Genomic DNA, 23,745 nt, shown 5'->3' with positions numbered 1-23,745 from the left:
AGGAGCTCCAGACTCCAGATGTCTGTCTCGTTAAGATGATACTCTGTTATGCTGCTTGACTCTGCTAAGGGGATCTGGTGAAGGACTCCTCTTCTCCACTCTTATTGGTTGGCCCCTAGGTGACCTGCACCAAATGGGAGACTTGAGATGTCAGACTGGGTGAATGCACTATGACTGCTTAAAGGAACTGTGTTTGGAAAGAACTTTTGCATGGCTGGAAAGTGGGTCAAGTGTGTGTCTCTCATGGTCGTTTTCTTGCATATTTTCATTGCATTCAGGTGCATCAAGCCTGTACAAGCCGTCTTTACAAAATACAACAAAACAACAAGTTGTACAGCAACTACTTTTACGCCCAAGAAGCACAGTGTCTGGTCAATTTCAAATGCAGGGAGGAAGCTTTCAAGTGCCTCTGCACAGCCGGAAGCCATCAGTAAATCACAACAGAGAATAGATCAGCAAGGATCTGACAACATAGACACAGATGTCAAACAGAGAGAGGGGGTGGTAGTTAACGGCATCAATATATCAACATCATTATCACTGCCAATACCAGCAATGATATGTGAGTGGGTGTACATTAATGATAGACTGAGCTGATTTCTGGAATGAAGCCGGAAAGACAAACCTTCATATCCAAGCTTGTGTTTACTCTTCCCAGGAAACACGTAAACCAGGTGATTTACGAGTCAATTCCTATCAATGCAACTAATAAATTATGGGAGAAACATTCTAGTACAATATTTGAGGTCTTATGTCCCAACACGCTGACAAAGTAAGCTCTTAGTAAGAATATTTTTGGTTCAAATTCACCTGATCCGTGTGAGTTAAGCCACCTTCACACCTCATATTGCCCGCAATTAAGTGTGCCCATGTGTGTCATTTAGATGGTTCGCCTGAAAGCATGCAGACACACTATTAACATTTTGTTTATGCATAAATTATTGTTGATGTTTTCTCGACAATATTCACTGTTTTTCTGATTTGAATCACTATTTCCGTCAAGTACTGAGAGCTTAGTTGCCATTATTATAACAGGTGGCAAAACAAGCATAGAACCAAGGATGCTCAGTGCCTTCCATCCATTTTCTTCCTCTGATCAGACTTCACGGTCACTGCCAACCTCCTCAAATTCTACCCGGAGGACACAGGGGCATTCCTAGGCCAGCAGTGAGATATAATACCTTCAGCATGTCCTCAAACTGCTCAAAGAACAAGTCCTGATTGATCATGCACCGAACAGTCACCAAGGAGACATTCACCGTAGATGGAGAAGAAGCAACTTTCCTTTGAGTTCCTCCATTATCATCCAGCTTCTCATGTCCACAGACCTCTCTCAAGGTGAGACGTTGTATGACTGCTCCCTGCTTAAATAGTATCACTGAATGATTGCCAGACTGTAATCAGCTATCAATAAGATGTTGTACGATTATATGAAGAAGAAAAAAACACATTGGAGTGCAGTCCAGTGCAAAGGCTGACCACCTGTGTTTTGTAGGTGGCAATAATGTCCAACATCCTATGTGGCTTAGTGTTTCAGTTTTCACAATGACAAATTACAGTAGTACTCCTCCACCAATCTCTGCCTGCCTTGTTTCATTTAAAAATAATCTTGTGCAAGGCAATACAGTTGCACTCCAACCCTGTAGGCATAGATTTATCGGTTGTATCTGGTCGGGTTGTGACATAAATTGGCCCTAATGCAAGTGGACTGTATAAAAAATAATCTCTCAACCTGACACATTCACACTTGGCAGGGGCAATGATAAAATATTAAATGTATGCCATCAAGGCCAGAATTTAATGGTTTCTTTCTTGGTCAAACTAAGCTTGGCACGCTTGACTAGAGTGAGTGCTCTTATTCAAGCTCAAGTTTACTGCTGTGGCACAATTGGAAGAGGTGAGCACAACTGGTCATGCATGATGATAGCAATGAGACATGATGATAGACCATGTTGCACATGTACATGCATGCTGATGCAAAATACAGTATAGTAGTAGTAGGGACAGGGCATTGCAGCCATTTCCAGCAGAGTTTGACTATTACTATTACTACTACTACTACACCCTAAGGCTAAGGCATGTTAATATTAAACAAAGGAAAACATGTCTCATGTTTTCCACTTGTTAATGTGATTGGTAGAGGGATTTACTAATTTAGAGTTACTTCCTGTTTATCATCAGTAGTCAATCCATCAAAGTATTCTCTTTAATTCTCTTCTCTCTGAGTCTCCTCTCTTATGATGACTCTTTATTTCTTCCTGTTCAAACACACACCCCCACCCCACACCCTTTGCTTTTCTTTTACTCTATCAATTCTCATTTTCTAACATTAGTGTCAGGCTGTCCCGTAGCCCCATAGGTGACCGTGTCTGACTGCACTTTGTGTGTGACACACTGCAGCGGTCGAAGGAAAAGTCAGCTGTGATCAGCACAGATGGAAGGACACCTGCTCTGTAATGTCATTTCAAATCCTTCCTTTCTCTTTCATGGCCTAATAGAAACTCACACACACACACACACACATGCGTTCACTTCAGAGGCAAACGTGGGCATAACATGAAGGGACAGCCTCCTCCTCCCATGATCTACTATGAGGCAGGGTGATGGATGGGATGAGGAGAAATCGGCCAGAGATAAAACGGCAAATACAGAGCCATGGATACGGGTCCAAATGGGGGCAAAGGGGAGTCAGCTACAGAGGGAATGAGAGCTACACAAAGAGTGGTTCCTGAGTGAAACTAGATGTGATAAATCCAGCTGAGCAGCCTTATCTGTGTTCAAATGTGTGTGCCTATGATGAGTTTGTGTACATTTTGGTGTTACTTTTGATAAAGTGGCACCGGCTACTAAGATTCAATACAGGAGATTCATCCAAAAGTCAGACTTTTATACAGATGCTTAGTTCTAACACTGACACTGTCAGAGAGGTATCCATTCAAATATATGTTTATTTAGCAATTTGCATCATTATAGATCAAATATGTTACCATAAAAAAGAAAAACAATTGATGATCTTGTGGATGCTGTATTAATTGTTTATGAACATGCTCACTACTTGCACTTCCATCCAATATTCTATTTCTAATGCCTCACTAGATCCAAAATCAAACTTATTTTTAATTGTATGTTTCATAATGAATCTGATAGACCAGGGGTGAGGCTGCCACCCGTAGCTTGTTTTTTGTTGGCCTGCGGCACATTGTAGGATATAAAATTAAAAAATGCAAAAAAACAGCATTTAATGAGAAAAGGCTGAAATGTTAATACTAGTAACTCATAACAACACAAAGCACACAAAGCTTTGCCTCAAAGTGGACCACGAATCCTTTGATTTTTCAGTCTGGTAAAATGGTAAGAATCCCATCATGCGGGACAGTGTACTGTGGTTTTCCTGGTATGTGGTTCGTGCGTTATCTATTTTTCATACTAAAACGCCACAGGTTAATTTGCTTAACATAAGGAAGACCATGAGATGAAATTTGCAAACAATATTCATTTAACTGTCCGAACAGCCTGGCAGACAAGGACAGAAAGACCATTAGTAGTGGTTTAAATTAGGTTTCTGGCACCATGCATGGCATTGTTGGAAAGCTATAGACACACTCTGGGACATAATAAAAAAAAAAAACATGGACAAGAAACATACACAGATATTCACAATTACACTCACACAGCACTATCTCCCATGTATTCACTCACGGGGCAAAACATAGCCTACAGGTATTATTAACATTTCAAACAAGGAATATTATACACACACGCTTTCATGCTGTGGAAACTGGGCTAATTTAAAAAATTCTCCCAGCTGCACATGGACAACAACTAAGATTTTGTTATCATAGTACTGTTATTTGAAATCTGCTAAGACATGAGCGTACAGTGGAGCAGTTAAGAAGAAGCAATTTCATAAAAACATACACATTGACACATAAGCAATGGTATCAATTAATTAATATTTTCAGCTCTCAGTATCTTTTCTGGCCATGTGGAATACACTAACCATGAAACCAATCTGCTCTTATAACATCTGAATCAAGGTAAGGTAAGGTAAGGTCAGGTAATGTGTAAATTATGTGTGTATGTATATCCCAACCACAGGAAGTGTACAGTATGTACAGAGAATATGAAGTAATCAATCGCATCATGCCTTCGACAGTATTAAGGCATCAATGTGATCTAAGCACTCTTACCTTGAACACACCCAACCCGACACACACAAATACATACAGCATCTTTTGTAAGCTGTAACCCTCCACCTTGCATGCTCACCCAGTAGCATGCATGACCACATACTCTGAATATTTACTGAAAACCACCCTGACACAGTGTGGCCTCTGTGCAGTCTATATCCAAAGTGAGATGGTTTTCCAAGTGGGTGGTTGATCATTTGTATGCTTCTTATACTGTCCACTCTGTGCTATGAAAGTATAGACTCACCACCAGAGGCGTGCTCAACATTCCCAACAAGCAATCTCAACAATTTTATACTGATTTTTTTCTTGTGAGCACTGTACATGTGTGGGGTATTTTTTTCATTTATCAATATTGAATCTGGGCGGCACGGCGTTCTAGTGGTTAGCGCACAGACCTCACAGCTAGGAGACCAGGGTTCAATTCCCACCCTCGGCCATCTCTGTGTGGAGTTTGCATGTTCTCCCCGTGCATGCGTGGGTTTTCTCCGGGTACTCCTCCCACATGGGTTTTCCTCCCACATTCCAAAAACATGCTAGGTTAATTGGCCACTCCAAATTGTCCATAGGTATGAATGTGAGTGTGAATGGTTGTTTGTCTATATGTGCCCTGTGATTGGCTGGCGACCAGTCCAGGGTGTACCCCGCCTCTCGCCCGAAGACAGCTGGGATAGGCTCCAGCACCCCCGCGACCCTCGTGAGGAAAAAGCGGTAGAAAATGAATGAATGAATGAATATTGAATCTGTGAATTATTCGAATCAGTGACTTTAGTGTGCAAAATTATTATGCAACTAACTTGTGTGTTGATTTGATAAGGTCAGAATACTACAAAATATACTGTAGCCACCCTTCTTTTCAATAACAGCCTGTTCATCTGTTGATCATCAACATTTTGGACATCAGCAACCACAGCCTGCCAGTGGCTGTTGAGAGAGATTGACTTCTTCTTCATGGTAAATTTCCTGTTTAAGAGAATAAGTCCTCAAAAGGTTTTAGGACAGTTAAGGAAAGGAATAATGTCATTATTGGTTCATCCTAAAGGGGACCTATAAATGTAGTTAGAATGTTGTATTCTCATGTTAAACGATGCCAAAGTTTAAGATAATGAGGTTTGCACATTTGGAGGTGAGCCCTAAAAGAAGTTTGGAATGGCTCAAAACGCTCCGTTTGAAAAGGCATGGTAAAATCGTTCCTTTGTGACATCACAGAGGGGTGGACTTCCTTATATGGTTCATAGTTAAAAAGCACTTTGGGCGTGTGACCAATCACAGTGGTCATGGCTGGAGGCGGGCAGTGGGTGGAATAAATTCAAACTGCACAAATCCAAGGAAAAACAGCTGGAGTAGGTGCAGATTCTGGAAAATCTAAAAGATTTTCTGTGCGGGTTATTGTGTGTAGCTGCTCTATAGGAGACCACAACTCAATACAAAGGGTCCAAAATGGGCATTTTTGAAGGCCACATGAAAGATTAAAGACACGACTAGCCATAAAATGGAACACTGTACTTCCATGTGTGCACGTGTATTCTGTTCTTGAAAGATGTCTTTCAACTTCATAAGTCTACCTGATAAAGTCCAACTAGTTCACCTCTGATAACGGCAGTCCATTCCAGTACCCCACCTCCACCTTGCTGCCATCTGAAGAGAGGTTTTGTGCCTATTACTGATCCAGCCATGGGCTAGTCCATACTCTCCATCGAGAGTCATTCACATCTCATCCATTTTCTGCTATTTCTTGACCTGGTCTCAACTTTTCAAGTGTCTTGTTCATTTGTGGTGGGCTTTCAGCCTTCCTTGCCTTGACCATGTCTCTGAGCACCGAACACCCTGTATCTGGACACTCCAGGTCGGTTCCAATTGCACTGGAGAATAATGGTTTCCTGGGAGCTTCACTGGTAGCATCTTTTCTCCCCCAGAGTCTTACGACACTGTTGAATATTTGCAACAAAATCCAGTTCTGTGATAATGCCACTGTATCCTAGCAGTTTCAAGAGTTATGCATCCTTCCCATAGACTTTTTACATTTTGTATGTGAGTCAGTCGCACGGTGGGTGCGTATATAGGTTTTCTCCAGTCGTTTCCTCCCACATTCCATTGACACATTGACTCAAAATTGTCCATAGTGTGAATGGTGAATGATTGTTTGTATACGTATATGTGCCCAGCGATTGGCAGGCAACTAGTCCAGGGTCCAGTCCAGCAGATAACAGCTGGGATAGGCTTTCCAGCATACCCGCAACCCTAGTGAGGACAAGCAGCATAGAAAATGGATGGATGGATTTTTTTAGATTTTCTGAATCTAAAAGACGGAAGGAACAGCTGTACTACAGGAGTCCATCACATATTTTTATGAGGGTACAGGGGTACAACAATCCTGATCCGGATGGTCTAATTGCTATTTGTTCTGCTTTTTGTTAAGGTGAAATGCACTTCTCGGCTACCAACATTAACCAGAAGAGGAATGCATCAACTCCCCGGAGCTGATTGGTCCAAAACAGAGCCTAAGCTGGCATCTGGAGCGAGTCGCTTGTCACCACATACAGTCAACAGCAATGTCCATCACCTACTCCTTGACTCTCAGGTGACTGCCACCTTCACCACACTGTGCTACCTGCCATCCAGTGTTTCACTTCCGACACCAGTGTAACGTCTGCACAGACGCCATTAAAATCATGAGGTGTGGGTTAATGAACAAGCTCTTTATTGCAAAAAAAATAATGGCTACCCTCGGCCAGTGAAACCAATGTAATCACCGCTGGTTCTACTGTTCAATGTTCAACTGGGGGCAGCTACAATGGTAAGAAGAGTGTCTGAGACGTTTTCCCTGATTTATAATTAAGTAATTCATGATTTGTGAGAAAATGTGGCTAGTGATTCAACTCAAGTGATCATTTCAAAATGTTCAATTTGAAAAACTAGAAATAAAGGGTTGCATATTGATATTTATCTGTTTCTTTTTTTATTAAATCACTGTTGATATTTAGCCAGGAGGATGGCCAGCCGTACAAGTCTCTCTATAAGCAGGAGAATGAACCGATGAGAAAGCAGGACCGATGGAAGGTGATTTACGCTCCTGACATTTTTAACCAAATTACCCAGAATCCCTTGCAGTGCGAGTACTGTGACACAGAGTCTAGGTGCATGAGTGTATCGTTTTTCTTCTCTCTGCTCACACAGAGCTAAAGGAAAGATTTGGACTCAATTAGTATGATATAAAACAAAGAAGATTTAATTGTTTTCCCAGGCTTTCTTTTTATGATGTTATGCTGTTCTTCTTAGGAACAGTTACCCTGCTGATTGAACTGCAGGGGAGCCTAACAATAACAAACTGTGTCTGCTGTTGTTGGTAGTATAAAAATGTTTCATTTACCTTATTTTTCGCACCATAAGGCTCACTGTATAATATGAAACAAAACAAAAAATGGCAACGGAAGTGAGTTTAGTTTAACTTTATTGTACTATTTACCAATACACTCACCGTATAGTTTCTGGGCATATCTGTGGACTATTTGAATATTTGGTAAATATTTAGCTTCACACTTTGTGAGGCCTTCAGATTTGACATGAAATTAAACATTTAGCTTTAGCATTTAACATTTTGATTGAGCATTTAACATTAATATTCACCATTACATTTCTGCAAATGTGAAGAAAATGAGCTTAAAATGAGCTAAATATTGAAGATATATAATTTAGAAAAGTCTTACCATTTTTTTACATTTGGCACCCCATAAAATTCAAGCTAAGAAGTACTACACAAGTCTTTTTCAGTTTTGCCACATATTGCTAGTGAGAGTAATATTGCTGTCAGAAATTTTAAGTATCTCTCCACTCTTCCCAACCCTGTGTCAAGTAGCACTAAATACTTAAACCATGCATCAGTTTGTCAGCTACTCTGCTCCTAAAAACAGATGGAGGTAGACGCTCTCATTTCACGCTTGCAGGACTTAATGCTATTAAAGCAGACACATACACACATCAATGTGCTGTTATTCCGACACACACAAGCATACACACAAGTCACTCAGCAAAGACTAGATGTAGCTGCTATCTAATGGCCTCAACAACAGTAACCTCTGAGATAAAGAGCAGCGTTCCTCTTTCTGTGATACACATCCATTCTCAACCTCCTGATGGTGTGTGTGTGTGTGTGTCCGTGTGTGCGGTTTGGCTGGTTGTGCACATTTGCAGCTGCACTGTGACTGATGCAGGACCAATCACTCAGTGATCCTATTACAAGGGTCCGACAATGTGTGCGTGTGTGTTCACTGCTCTCTCTATCACTCTGACATGTTATTATCTATCTAAAAGCAATAAGCTACTTAACCCACAGACACACACACATTTTAAGACATATTTTCTGTGAGCCTCCCATGCATCTGGTTCAGATTCATTAATTTTGTAAATGGAGAGCATCAATAACGTCATTGGCACATGAGGCAAAAAAAAAAATATACATATTGTGAGGTCAAACCTGTCATCGGGTGTGATAAGCCATGTTTTAAAAGTCATTAGAATAGCAATAAGAAAGGTGCCAAAAATAATATACACTCCTGATCCAAATTTTTAAGTGGACCTACTATGTTTTTTCGACTTTTCTGACCTATAAATGTAGTTAGAATGTTGTATTCCCGTGTTAAACAATGCCAAAGTTTCAGATAATTTTGCAAGTGAGCCCTGAAAGAAGTTTAGGATGGCTCAAAACGCTCGGTTTCAAAAGGCGTCGTAAAACTGCCCCTTTGTGATGTCACAGAGGGGTGGACATCCTTATATAAAGTATAAACTCTCTGCCCTCCCCCAAGCTCTGCTTGCCCCACCTTCCCGCAAGCGCTGCTCCCCTGTTTACTTGCTAGCAATGCCTCGAAAGGGAACACCACATTTGTTTACAATTCCTAAAGACGCCACCATCACGCACAAGTGGTCGGAGTTCCTGATTCACAACCAGCAAAGCCTTACGCCTTTCCAACGTTACTTGATCGTATGGAAGAGTCAGAAGGGCAAGCGGTGTCTAAACTTCTTTCTTGAATAAACTCTGGCCTCTAAAGGGGGCGCAACCCCCAGTTTGCGAACCACTGGTATAATGTAACAATTAGAACCATAGAATTTCCATTCCACATATTGAACAGCAGATCTTTGTAACGATCTATGCAGGTTCAGAGAATGTACCATGTATTGAACAGTATATGTGTTTTTATGTGCTCATACCCTGACAATTGTGAAATTGTACGTCTCTCAGACTAAAACCAATAACAATATAGAGGAAATATATCCAAAAGCCAGTAGTGGCAAAGCATTAATATGCTGATGCAGCGTATGCACCAAAATGTTGGCTGTATCGGCTATCTTTAGTACAGGTTATGCCCTCTCTCCTCATATTTCTCCCCGGCCCCTCGTTTACTAGCTGCTGTGTGCTTGAAAGCAGATTATTGTTTAAGGGGCCTTCTGTCAGAACAGGAAAGAGTAAGTAGATCGGCTGTCCTTTGCTCAAATCTAATCATATGCAATATTTCCAAACACACACAGCCACAGGATCAAGGCAACAGCAATGACAAATTTAAGAGACAAAGACCTTCTTGGAAGCTTACCTTCTCCAGTAACTACCATTTAGTAGTGCACTGCTGGGAGACAATTAAAAAAGCTATTTAATGGACTCTGGTCATCTTATGCAGAGTTCCCTCACTACATCACAGTTCACCATTTGCAGATTCTTTAAAGTGCAATTTTGCATAATTTTTTAAAACAGAGTATGACCAAAGATTGTGTTCTGCATCCTTGTGGTGTACTAGAGCAATCTATTGATGCTCTATTATTATATTTACTACTGCAACCAGTATAGGGTGGTCTCAGTATATATGTTTACATGCCTGTACGAGCATATTAGGAATCCACAGTACGTAGACACTAGTCGGCTAAATACAGTCCTTATTTGCTAAGGGAGAACAAGCTCATTATGTTCTGCATCCTGATTGGCTGCAGATGATTGTCAATCTATCTCCTTTGTGTCGTTGGAAAACTAGTGTGAGTTGCTTTGCTGACGATAAACAATAGAAGAAGAAGAAGAAACAGCTAACCAGCTAAATTAATATTCAGTTCAAAGGGTAGGATGAGGTGGCGGATGACAGCAGGAGCAAAATGTTTTAACAAGGATACAAAAACGCTACAGCCAAACGGCACCAGGACAAGCCACAGTCAGAGGAGTGAATATGCATGTCACTTTTTGTGTGCTAACCAGTAGATAATTAAAATTAAAATGAAATTTGAACTTTGACAATGGTTAAACAAGAGATAAATGAGAGAATGTGAATGCCTGTCTGAGGAAAGTGTGTATTTACAGCCTTAAAACATCCACTCATCCATGCATTTTCTATGCCACTTATCCTCACTAGGGTCGCGGGTATGCTGGAACCTATCCCGGCTGTCTTCGGGCGAGAGGCGGGGTACACCCTGGACTGGTCTGCCTTAAAACATATACTCTATAATTATTATAATTCTTGTAAACAAATGAAGTTGGCAACTTTGTGGATTTCTCTTATTGTAGGCTATTTTAGGAACCTATCTCCCCCAATAAACGAAGTAACATATATAGGTCAATATAGTATTTAAAGATTATTTTTTTCACACACACAAGTTTATAGTACATTTTTATATTTTCCATCATTCTCTGTGATTTTAGATTGTCAGTTGGGGTCATAATATATTTTAGACAGAAAGTATTAACATTTATTGTGGTCTCATTTTCTCAATTTAAAAATAATGTATTTTGACATGGGCATGTCGACTTTCTATATGGAACATTCAATCACTGCTAGCACACAGCACTAAATATGTATTTATTTGGTAACTGATATTATTCAAAGCACGCATTTGGGGGATGGTTCTAACATTCATCAGCTTTCATGCATGATGAACATCATATGTACAAAAATGTATTTCATGATATAGATTAAATAACATGGAGAAGGGTCGATCCATTAAATATAGAAACCACTTGACTTGATCTCTAAAAGCCCTTTCATCACTTTGACCTATCCAGCTCACACTTTTATCCACAGATAACGAGGGACTCATTAATTTCTCATCAAAGAGAACTGGAAGGTGCGCGGTGGATATTCTGCTCCCCATAGACCGAAAATGGATAAAGATGGGGGTCATCATGTTTAAACAATAAATGTAAGGTACAAAGGGCACACAAGAGTGCTTAAAAGCATTAAAGAAGTGACTCTGTCTCAAGCTGTAGTATAATAAGTTGAATTTCATTTCTCACAGAAGAGACAAAAGTGAAAGCAGGAAAAAATGAAAGGAGGGACTTGGTGCAGTGTGAGTAACAGGCTGTTGCTTAACATGCTGGAATGGATATTTCACCATATTCCGCAGAGAGCATTCACACTCACTGTCAATGCTCGCTTGGTTTCACTCAGCTACTCCATGGCTAGTTTGCTTAGTTCAGTGCAAGAGGAGCCATTTTATCCACAAAAACACATTACCGTTAATTTAAAACGTCTGTGTAGAAATTATTTTAATATCTTAACTAGCTTTGTGTGAGAAACACAGCTGAGAGATATAATTATCTAATCCAAATCAGCTATCATTACCTAATGTAACTGAATTAAATGGTGATCATGTGCTGTCTATTTGCTTTCAGCACTTAAAAATACACTGGTATTCTCATCCTGTGAACTTTTGTGCAAGAAAAAAAAAACACAATTCATGGGTGAAATGCTGAGTTAAGTGCATTCGGACTCCATTCAAGGCCTTTTCTCTCTGGTTTAAGAATTTGTTAATACTAAATTTGCAGATGTTTGTAGAACACTCTCCAAAACATGTTTTGCAGAAATTTTTATGAGATGCATCACTGCCAAATTTGTCAAAAACCATTTGGGATATTCGTGAAACAAAGGTTCATGATCACCAAACAACCACTTCAAAAACTGGGACAATAGTCCTTAGAAGACAAAGACTGGGTTACTGTTATCACATTGTGTCACAGTGCCATCTAGCCTCAGATTAGAGAACTACAATTTTCTTTTAGCAATAGGATAAATGAGATCGATGCATACGAATTGAAGCCTAATGTATTTATTAAAGTAATAATGTACTGCACTCAGTAAAATAACTATTCTGTATTCTATTTGGGTGCACAATACTGCTAATTTTCTCACCAGGACACAATAGATTTATGTAGCTTTATTTTAATAGGTCTAATATGAATGTGGGTGTGAATAGTTGTTTGTCTATATGTGCCCTGTGATTGGCTGGCGACCAGTCCAGAGTGTACCCCGCCTCTCACCGGAAGACCCCGCGACCCTGGTGAGGATAAGCGGTAAAAAACGACTGAATGAATAATAATTATTGAACACTGTTTCCTACACTACGGATTGGTCTGCAATCATTTTAAAATTACGTCCCCAAACTAAATTAAAGTACAGTAATAAAATACGTAATCATTTTCTTGGGAGCCGTCAATTGCCGCCCCACAACACGTCATATCCGCTCCCACTTCCGTTATACCCATGTGTTTCCCAAAAATGTGGACATTATTTTAACATATTACGTACAATTCAGTAATTGTTAAATAGCTGTTTGGAATATGGGGAAACTGAATGTAGTGTTGTTGAGATACCTGTCTCGGGATGACTTCCGGGTGCTCACGGCGGTAAGGTATAGTTTTCTTGTCGGCTGTATCCTAGCTAAGTTGTTAGCTGCGGCTAACAGTTGTTGTCGGCAAGTAGATCAACGCGTTAATAATGGTTGTTACAGATGCTACAATTTTGTTCATGTTTATAGTGCAAAGTGACTGAGTCGAATGAAGATATTAAGCATTATCTTACCATGATATTGTACACCAGTCGTGACTTCCACTGGGCAGCTTTCCAATTTTAAAGCGACGCATAACTGGTCGTGGATTAGGTTTTATTGGGTTTTTGTTTGTTCCCAGATGAAAATGTTGTAAACTACTATTCCAGAACGTCAAATGTGTACACGCTTTTAACTGTTATAGACTGTAATACGTTGATTTGAGGGTAAAAATTATTACCTAAATGTTATTGTAAACCAAACCGAGCTTGTGTTGGACCTCATTATATGTACCTAAAGCTGATCAGTGTATTGTGACTCAATGAAATATAATCTTGGCAGGAGCCTACAAAGCAATATATTGAGAGTCATAAGGACAAATATCATGGATAATGTCAGCCTAACTGAATTACAAAAATTCCTACCAACTGTTCTCTACTTTTTAATGTATGTTCATGTAGGTTGAGATGGGGATGAAGAATCATGAGATTGTTCCTGTGAGTCTCCTTTCTGCCATTGCAAGTCTCAAACATGGCGGTTGCAACAAGGTCCTCCGAGAGCTCGTCAAACACAAACTTGTGGTCTACGAACGTACTAGAAGTAAGCTTGACGGTGTTACCGCATACATTTCAGCCCTAGTTGGGTGAATTCAGCCCTAAGGCTGATTGATGATCCCAAGAAGGTGTAATCTGTTGTTGCACTAATGTAATATGTGGTTGTTTTTTCATCAGATGTGCAGGGCTACAAGTTGAATTATGGAGGATATGACTACCTAGCCTTGAAGACCTTGTCCTCTAGAGATGTGATTGCTTCAGTTGGAAATCAGATGGGAGTAGGAAAAGAGTCAGGTAAACATAGTCCACGTATGAAGTAGGCATCGACCAATATGTTTTTTTTTTTCGGGCCGATACCGATTTTTTCCCATCACCCTTAGCTTATGGCTGATTTTGCTTAGGCCGATATTTGTGGCTGATAGTGCTTTTGCTCCCTCAATTTACATGAAAAAATGACAATGATAACAAATATTACAGGTCTCAAGTTTTAAACAAATATTTATTGAAATGTAAACACTGAACACAGTAGGATTCAGCTTTCTTAAACACACATTTAAATGGCATTATCAACTTTAAAAGGAATAAATATTCAACCATGTGCAAAATATTTCTGTCGTAGTTTTATCTAGCATCGATGTGATGACTGCTCCTCCACAGTGAGACGCACACCTCTCGCCTCCACACACACAAACACTTCACACTGACTCAATTTAGTACGATATATAAAACATTTCTCTCATCATTAAAGTTCGTGTTGTGCACACTGAAGACCACTGATAGACAGGGCTGCTTCAATTCGTTCTGTGTGTGTGTGCGTGTTCGGAGAGAGCGCACACACATAACATGACACGCATTTAACCTCAGCCCGGCGTTCACTGAATGAAACTCCTACGAACACCATGTGACTGAATTGACAACGTTGACATTAAAGCGGTGTTGGTAACAGCTGTACATATTAGCCTCCAACTACATCAACAGCTCCCTAATTACAAAGGTAGGCACTTTTAAAGATGAAGCACACAACATTAGGTGTAGCTGCACAAGGTATCAAAGTCTGCCTTTGCAAAAATATTAATTGTCAGTTTTGAATTCTACTGTCATTTTGGTAAATATTTTGTTCATCTTAATTTTGCTCAATAAGGTATGTTGTAATACGGTACTCAATATATTAGAAATGGATCTGCAAACAACAACCTCAACAATATACATAATGTTTAAAAATTGCCTCTCACACAATGTCAATCAAAATTGGGCATTACAGTCTTCCCGCACAATTCACACTTTGAATTTCGTGTTGTCAAAAAAACATTTTTCAAAAATTAAAAAACAAATCATAGTGTTTTGTGGTTGAATGCAACCTATTGCATATTTACAGTATTGTCTGCCTAAAGTAAGCATTTTGAAGCATATAAATTGCTAAATGAAGTAAGATACAAATAGAGACGCATTCAAATTGTGGCATGTAGTATTCACTAGGTGTCAGTAATGTTACTTTAATGTTCGGTGAAACACACAGGCACTGGACTTGATCAATCAATGATCAACTGCAATAAACGAGATATTACTTTTCTTTGTAAGCGATGAATGCAGGTGTACCAAGCTAAGCTGATCCAGACTTTTCATGCACATGTGTTTCTTGACTTTTTTAGATATTTATATTGTGGCAAGTCCAGATGGGGAACAATACGCTCTGAAGCTTCACAGATTGGGTCGTACATCCTTCAGGAACCTAAAGAATAAGAGAGATTACCACAAGCACAGGAAAAACATGTCTTGGCTCTACCTCTCTCGCCTCTCTGCTATGAAAGAGTTTGCCTACATGAAGGTAATAGACACCAAGCCATGTTTATAGCAGTAGAAGTGTAGCTTACTGTGATGTGTCTTTTGTGTCAACATACTCTTCCCCTAGGCACTTTATGACAGAGGCTTCCCTGTACCAAAGCCTGTGGACTATAACAGACATGCAGTAGTGATGGAGCTCATCAATGGATATCCACTGTATGAAACAAAACATCATACTTTCTTAGTTGAATTGGCTTCACTCGTTACAGACTGTGATTTAAGTGGTCTTCATCCTCCTGTTAGGTGTCAGGTGCATGATCTGCAAGATCCGCCTGCCCTCTACAGCGAGTTCATGGAGCTCATCGTCAAACTGGCAAATCACGGCCTGATTCATGGAGATTTTAACGAGTTCAATCTGATGCTAGATGACCAGGACCACATAACTATGATTGACTTCCCTCAGATGGTGTCCACCTCTCACACTAATGCTGAATGGTAGATGCCTATTTGAACATTGAACACTATTACACATCTCAAATACCATATACCTTCTATAATACTTTCTCTGATTGTTGTAGGTATTTTGACCGTGATGTCAGATGTATTCGAGAATTCTTTGCAAAACGATATAATTTCGAGAGTGAGCTCTTCCCAACCTTCAAAGATATCAGGTAATGGGTTTGTTGATAAATTATACACAACCAGTCAAAAGTGTGGACACACTTCCTCATGCTATTAATGTGAAAGTTTTTGACTCATAGTGTATGTACATTTTCAAATAAAAATGAACATCAGCATAAACTGGCATCTTTAAGAGACCCTTTTAAAATCTACAATTGGTGTGTTGATGTGTGCTCATAACAGCACTACATTTCAAAGTTCCAACTTTTTATTGTAGGCCGTTATAAGATGCTAGTTTAATCAATATCATTACGTACTCATTCAGTCATTAAATGCTTATAATAATTTGATACTTTTTGAAGTATTTAACTATGTGTGTGTATGTATTTATACGTGTGTGTGTGTGTGTGTGTGTATATATATATATATGCGTATGCGTATATATATATGCATATATATATGCGTATATATACACACACACACAGCAAATGTTTAATTTAAATGTAAAGTCTGAAGATAAAATTATGTGTTCATTTTTGCAGACGTTCATATTCTCTCGATGTTGAGGTCTCAGCAAGTGGCTTCACCAAAGATCTAGAAGAAGATGCTGCATTGCTCCATCCAACCGGACCTGAAGGAGAGGAAGATGATGATGAGGATGATGATGATGATGATGATGATGAAGAGGATGGCAATGAAGAGGAGACCTGTGAGGAAGTAACGCAAGAAGAGCAGAGTGTGGACGTGACAGAATACAATAAGGCAGTGATGGAACTCGAGGGCCTGAAGGTTAGCGATGACATGCGGGAGGCAGAAGAGGAAGCGAATGAAACGGGAGGCAAGGAGGAGATGAATGAAAATCGTAAGGAAGACGACATGGCTCCTGAAGCAAGAACCAATGACAAGACAGTGAATGTCTCGGAAGAAGAGCTGGAGGATGAGTTTCCAGAACTGTCTGACCTGTCTCCATCCAACAAAGAGTTTAAACCTTTCAGGTACTGAAGATGGTGAAAGGTTGACTTTCTTATGTTGTGATGAATTGTATTTGGGTTCTAAGATCATCATCATCTAGTACTCTTATATTCTGCCATCACAAATAATTTTTTTGACAGCTTCACCTCCACTTTTTTTTGTCACTTTTGACATATTTACTATAGGGATGAGCTCTATTACTACGTACAAAAAGACAAAACATAATTGTAATGTGCCTCAACAATAATTTGTACGTGTTTTGTATGTGTTTTCATCTTGCAGAGACTCAGAAAGCCTTCTACACATAGATGAGCACAGGAGGAGGAGGACTGACAGTGAGGCCACAGTGGGTAGCACAGGAAGCTGCTCAACCATCCCACCAGTAAGTAGACAAACATACACAAAACTGTCATCTAGACAGGGTCAGTTGTGCGTAGGTTTGTCACATCATGTTGTTGTGTAGTAACCTGCTTTTCTTGTGTGTGTGTGTGTGTGTGTGTGTGTTGCAGGAGGTGGTTCGTCAGAAGGTGCGAAGGCAGCTCACCAAACAACAGAAGTCGGTGTTGAGGAGACGTCTGCAAAAGGGAGAAGCCAACCTGGTGACCAAATCCAGGAGAGAGAATCAAATTAACATCAAGTATAGCCTGGAAAGCGACGCCTTCTGGGGGTGAATGTTCATCTGGTACTCATATGCCATACCCACTGTTTTCTACTGTGGAAAAATAACATGAAACAAACTGTATTTGTATTCAAAATATTATTACTTTTTACTCATTATTGGATCCTATACCATGTCATGATGGAATCTGTAGCTACGCCACAAGATCATCAATGGAATTTAAGATGAAAGGGTTGAAATTTCACATCCACCCATACTCCAAAACCTTACAAACAAGCATGAAGAAATAAACATGCTCCAGAACCATATTGTAAATTGTCTACTATTTATTCTCATATCTTTAGTGTGACAATCAAAGATACAGAGAAAAAGTCGGTCTGGCAGTTGGTAGGGTGCGTTTTGTTGCAGGCATTGAGAAAGCAAGTGAATTCCAACATTAACAAAGGCTATTCATTTCCAAGAGGATGAATGGAGCTCAGACCCTGAGCTCAGTGGGCTCAAATGAGTGGTTCCAAATGTTTTGGCACCATCACACATCCCACACAAAATAGGCAACATGGTGGTAGGGCATGGAGAAATTTGGAAGATCTATACACAGACAACATAAGTTGTGTGTTCCTGAGTTGTGTGTTGTGGCCAATGTTGCAACAATCTGCATGATGTTTTACGTCGTTGGTCAGGGATTAGCCAGCTGCAAAGCATGATGGGAGGGGCTCAGCATTCCATTGCTGCACCTCTGTTAGTGTGTGTAGAGCGAGGGGCCCTGAGCTAATTGGCAGGGAGGGTGACAAAGGTGGTCTGCTTCAGAAAGAAAGCGGGGTGGACCCGGAGGAGGAGGAGGGGGAGAAAGAGAAATGAGAAAAAGAATGTGCTGTTATATTTGATTTGGAGTTTCACCTGTGATGTGCTGATGACAGTGAAGCCTTATGTTCAGGTTTGGTGGATCACTTTGATAAAGCGGTGAATGAGACAAGTGGACTGTATTATATATGATTTAGGCACCTGTGGATGAGGATGAATAAAGTGGAAATGGACGAAAGTATCATGTCCTACTTGTCACAGAATGACATCGACATCAACCCAAAGGACTGTGAGTAAACTTAAAACTTTTTTTCTACCTTTTGGAAGGGTTTAAAAATAAGTACAAAGTAAAGTCATATACAGCTTAAGTAGCCTGGCATCACCACTTATACTCACTGCTATTTACATATACTGTGTAGTATATTTTTGTTAGTGGCATACCCAACTTTCAGTATAATCCTTTATATTAATATTTTTATTAAATATTATTTGTCATGAGAAGTGAGGGGAACAGCATCAGGACCAAGTGTCAAATATTATTTCTTGATTGCACAACAACTTGATTTAGTTCCATGCATCCTTTGGCCTTCCTGAAGTATCCCATTTAAGCAAGCATTTGTATTACATTATACCTGTATCTTTTCAAGAGACAATAAAGTAGTCAATGTCAAGCTATATATATAGCTTAACCGTCAACTGAAAATAAGTCAATACAAAGCCATTATAGTGGAAATAGCTGATAACACAAGCAAGTGCCAAAATAATTGTGTAAAACAATTGTTGAAATTTGAGGAGTGTACTCAGTTTTCTTCAATAAATGTCCAACCTTTATCACCATGTGTGTCCAGTGAATGTAGTGGCCATGCTTCAAAACTTCTGGGAGCAAAAGCATGGGGGTCACATGGATGGCTCCTCAACTGGATCTCAAAGTTCTACGGGGGAGGCAACAGCCCAGACAGACACCTTACTCCTATATGAGTCTGCTTCTTCCCCAGGACCCTCATATGTCTGCTATGTCACCCTGCCAGGAGGAAGTTGCTTTGGGAACTATAAGGTGCAGCTTTGTATCTTCAATTATCCAGATTTAATGTATTGATGGTACATAAAATAAAAGTAAGACAGGGTTTCCTTTGGATTTTTTCAAGCTGTGGTGGTAGGCAGTGTTGTGCCGTGTCTGCATTAAAATAAAAAAAAATTACAAATAGCAATTTATTATCACTTAAGAGAGCAACATTGTTAAGTGACAGGCATTGTCACACAAAACACAGCGTTGTGTTATACAGCATAACACAATATTATACACAATAACACAATATTATACAGCATAACACAATATTATACGGCATAATACTGCATTCTCCAGGTAGGGGAAGATGTGGTAATGTGAGACACTTTTTACATTTCCTCCCCTCCAGGTAAGCTAAATTGAGCTAAATTGATATATTAATACAATTTGCACATTTATTATTAGTTCAGGCTGCACGGTGGTTGAGTGGTTAGTGTGCAGGCCTCACAGATAGGAGACCCGAGTTCAAATCCACCCTCAGTCGTCTCTGTGTATTTTCCCCGTGCATGCATGGGTTTTCTCCGGGGACTCCGGTTTCCTCCCACATTCCAAAAACATGCTAGGTTAATTGGCGACTCCAAATTATCCATAGGTATGAATGTGAGTGTGAATGGTTGTTTTGTTTGTCTATATGTGCCCTGTGATTGGTTGGCGACCAGTCCAGGGTGTACCCCGCCTCTCGCCCGAAGATAGCTGGGATAGTCTCCTGCACCCCCACGACCCTCATGAGGATAAGCGGTAGAAAATGAATGAATTATTAATTCAGGTTTATAGAAACATAAATCATCAGGAATTGTGATGATGACTGATTTTTATGATTAAAAAAAAAGTGGTCAAGTGAACATTGAAATGACGGAACAAATTAGATTAGAACAGTCTTGGGCTCAGAACACATGACCCAGTCTGGGGTAGAACACAAGGCTCTTACAGCCAGCTAGAACAGTCTGGGACTCAGAAGCTTTGTGGCAATATTGTTAGTTAACCTGCATAATCATGTGATCCCTCGCAGACCCGAGCCTATACCTGCACATTGGGTTGTTGTCCAATTGTCAGAGGCAGGGACATTGTTTTGATCTGCATATTCAAATATTATTTGGCAACACTTGAGTGGATTGAGACTATGAAAATGGTCAGCTAGTTGTTTTGAGTGTTTTGCAAGATCCACCTCCATCCAATCTGTGAATATTCTCTTTGCCTCAGCTACTGAAGGAAAGCTACTCAGCAGGAAAGCTACTGTCTTTCCTGCCTTGACCTCAGTGGCTGCCTTCTCCATCTCGCCTCTCATGTGAGCAGGCTTCATCAAAGAAGCTTCTGTCTGACTGGTGTGTGTGTGTGTCCCACCTAGTGTTTGAGCATGAACTGATGAAGAGAGGCCAAACGTCTTCTAAGACAACCCGGACAGTCCAGTTGTGATTTTATAAATCTATTTTCTAGGCCTATTCCAGCTGACTTCGGGCGAGAGGCGGGGTACACCCTGGACTGGTCGCCAGCCAATAACAGGGCACATATACACAAACAACCATTCAAACTCACATTCAAACCTATGGACAATTTAGAGTCACCAGTGGCATAGAAAGTGGATGGATGGAAGAGGCAATAAATGAGCAATTTTTGCATATAATTTGAACATTATGCCTAATGTTTTAGTGAAGTAAGTTGCATATTTTTATATTTTCCATGCTGTATTATATCACATTTAATGACGCATGACAGTTGTTGTTCACATTCACTTCAAGACAGTTTCAAGTTGGCTTTAAATGAATGTAATTCAACTTAAATCCTGTGAGGCCTCTCTTTACGGCACATTGTGACCTGCAACCTCCATCACCATGTGATTGGCTATCTGTGACTGCCTCTAATGTCATTAACTCCTCAGCGATTTGAGCTCTGGTCCCATGACTATCTGCAGTGAAGTGTAAAATAGAAATGTATCCAAAAGATCCTGTTACACAGCACACAACTCCAGAGAATTACTAATTTCCCCGACAACCCCCCTCTTATCCCCAGCTATGTGACACTCTGGCAGAGGCCCGTCGAGATGCAGCACGAGTGGCCCTGATGAACTCACTTGTCAACGAGCTACCGTGTCGACGTATCAGCTCTCAGTTCATCGCTCAGAGTCTGCAGCACGCCACCACAGACAGTGCTGTGAGTTTTAACACACGCGACCTTACAACTTTTATTTCATTGTAGTGCATTCCTTTCAAAAGATTCATATTGATCTGCAGTCTATATTTTCTGCCAGGTTTCTATAGAAGATGCAAATGATTCAAGCACAAGTATTGGAACTTACAGTTTGCTTCTCCACTCTTACCTGGGTAGAACCATGTTGGAGTTCCAGGTAAAATAAGACCAAAGGTTTGTGCCTGATAATGATATATTTGCTTTCAAGAATTCGGACCTTAACATTATTGAGCCCAATATAAGATAAGATAAGATATGCCTTTATTCGTCCCTCAGTGGGGAAATTTGCATTGCACAGCAGCAAGAGTACAGAATCAGTTAAGCAGTACAAAATACACAATATAAAAAAATAAACAATATAAACAACCCTAGTATTAACAAAATCACGTTTTACTGCTCCTCTCTCCATTTTTCCTATTATATCCTTTGTCTATTTTTCCCATCCTTCTTATGCTCAGTATTGAAACAGGGAGTGTGCATGTTAATTGCGTATCAAAAAAAATAGTAACGTTAAAAGGGAATTTCAGTTATAAACGCATTAAAACAGCCCTAATTCCTATACATCAAGGTTCTGCTTCCAGTATATACGTTTCTAGAATGAAAACATCCACTCTATTAATTCACTTTTGTCCCTCCCTCTCTTCTACAGGAGATGATGATTGTTTTCCAGTTGTTGCACTGGAATGGAACACTAAAAGCTCTCAGGGAAAGACAATGTTCTCGACAGGTATATTCTGTGTTGCAAGAAGCAATGATTTTTTTCCCTTGAAAACTAAGTACTGTTCTTGTTTTTTTTACCTAGAGTGTGATTGCTTATTATACTCAGCGAGGCCTTGATGAGCACCTACACAGCAGCATGGCTCTGGATTGGCTCGGTCGAGAGCAAAGGTCACCAGGCCGACTCGGGGAGGAGCTGAAGGTGGCGCAAAGGGAACTGGTGATGGCCAGGAGTCGAGGGATAGAACTACGCTTCTATAAGGAGAAGAGAGGGATCCTCTCTTTGGCTCTCAGTCAAGCTTATATCCACCACTCACCAGAGGTTCTCAGTCAGACACATGATGACAAGGAAGAACAGCTTCCTTTACATATAATGTGTTCCCATGATAGAGATATGCAGATAACGCCACATTACAGTCCATCACCACAACTTCATGAAAACACAAACCAAGAATTTTGTGAAAAATGTGGCAGAAACTTTCCCTACGATAGTTACTCAACCTGCTCACTTTGCACACCTGTGTATTCTCTAAATCGTAATATGGAGGATGAATGAGACAATTCATCATACTGTATGTCGGGGCTGTTCAACTGGCCAGTAGGTCCTTAATAAATAGTATAACACTTGTTTCTATACCATATAGAAACAGTGTGACAGTTTGAGTGGGTTTACTTTGACAAGAAAGTTGTGTATTGTATACACAAGAAATCAGGGTATGTGTGTTCAAGGAGATTTGTGTCTAAAACACCATGTTATTGTCTGCAATAAAAACAATGCTGCTTTTAACATTACTGCCTGAAAAAATAAAGGGAAACTGTCAAGCCAGTCTTGTTGAAGTAAAATGTGTAAGTAAATATTACGGAATCATGTTTAAAGTGATTTAAAGTGACCCCCCCCCCCACCCCCACCCACACACACACACACACACACACACACAAGCTTATTTTCAGCCTTATTTAAAATCCAAAATGCTGTACAAGAATGAAACCTGTTGAGCTGTGGAGAGGTCAGTCATCATGAGATCATGAGCTATATCATATAGCTCATTGTTGGACCAATGAAATAAACCATCTGTATGCCCAAAATGAATAACATATAGCATATATAACATGAGGACTCTGTAGTTACTACTACTACCTTTTTAGTATAAAATGATAAAGATGGTTGATGCAATAAATCAAGATGCAGAAATGCATGTGTAATGCATATGTTCCTCCCATCAAAACAGTAGAAAAAGTTTAGTCCACTGTCCATCACAAAGGACAATACATAGAAAATCAATCAAACATTTTGGCATATTGTTGTCACAAGCCATGAAAAGTAGTTTACTGTTTTTGGTTTTCAGGAGGATATTTAACAACAGAATAATACAAAAAAACTGTTTTAAGAGAACTGAAACACATGTTGTAACTCTGGTTTACAAAATTTGTATTAGAACAGAGGCA

The 23,745-nt window shown here is 39.9% G+C and overlaps 2 protein-coding genes across 2 annotated transcripts; both read left to right on the top strand.

The window, feature by feature from the left end:
- The first annotated feature begins 12,668 nt into the window (after positions 1 to 12,668).
- riok2 (RIO kinase 2 (yeast)) lies at positions 12,669 to 17,837 on the top strand. Its single transcript, XM_058071794.1, has 10 exons — positions 12,669 to 12,843; positions 13,445 to 13,583; positions 13,715 to 13,831; positions 15,187 to 15,362; positions 15,447 to 15,535; positions 15,623 to 15,814; positions 15,898 to 15,990; positions 16,483 to 16,935; positions 17,195 to 17,294; positions 17,422 to 17,837. The coding sequence occupies exons 1-10, from the start codon at positions 12,778 to 12,780 to the stop codon at positions 17,581 to 17,583; spliced, it is 1,587 nt and encodes a 528-aa protein (XP_057927777.1). The 5' UTR covers positions 12,669 to 12,777; the 3' UTR covers positions 17,584 to 17,837.
- Positions 17,838 to 17,999: 162 nt separating this feature from the next.
- LOC131128700 (protein limb expression 1-like) lies at positions 18,000 to 23,100 on the top strand. The gene is made up of 6 exons (XM_058071795.1): positions 18,000 to 18,621; positions 19,181 to 19,386; positions 21,406 to 21,546; positions 21,644 to 21,739; positions 22,232 to 22,309; positions 22,385 to 23,100. Exons 1-6 carry the CDS (start codon positions 18,540 to 18,542, stop codon positions 22,853 to 22,855), a joined length of 1,074 nt encoding a protein of 357 aa, XP_057927778.1. The 5' UTR covers positions 18,000 to 18,539; the 3' UTR covers positions 22,856 to 23,100.
- The last annotated feature ends 645 nt before the right edge of the window (positions 23,101 to 23,745 follow it).

Source organism: Doryrhamphus excisus, chromosome 4, assembly GCF_030265055.1.
Source record: "Doryrhamphus excisus isolate RoL2022-K1 chromosome 4, RoL_Dexc_1.0, whole genome shotgun sequence".
Classification (NCBI taxonomy): Eukaryota; Metazoa; Chordata; class Actinopteri; order Syngnathiformes; family Syngnathidae; genus Doryrhamphus; species Doryrhamphus excisus.
The sequence above is the reverse complement of the archived record's forward strand: the minus strand, read 5'-3'. Positions and strand labels throughout refer to the sequence as shown.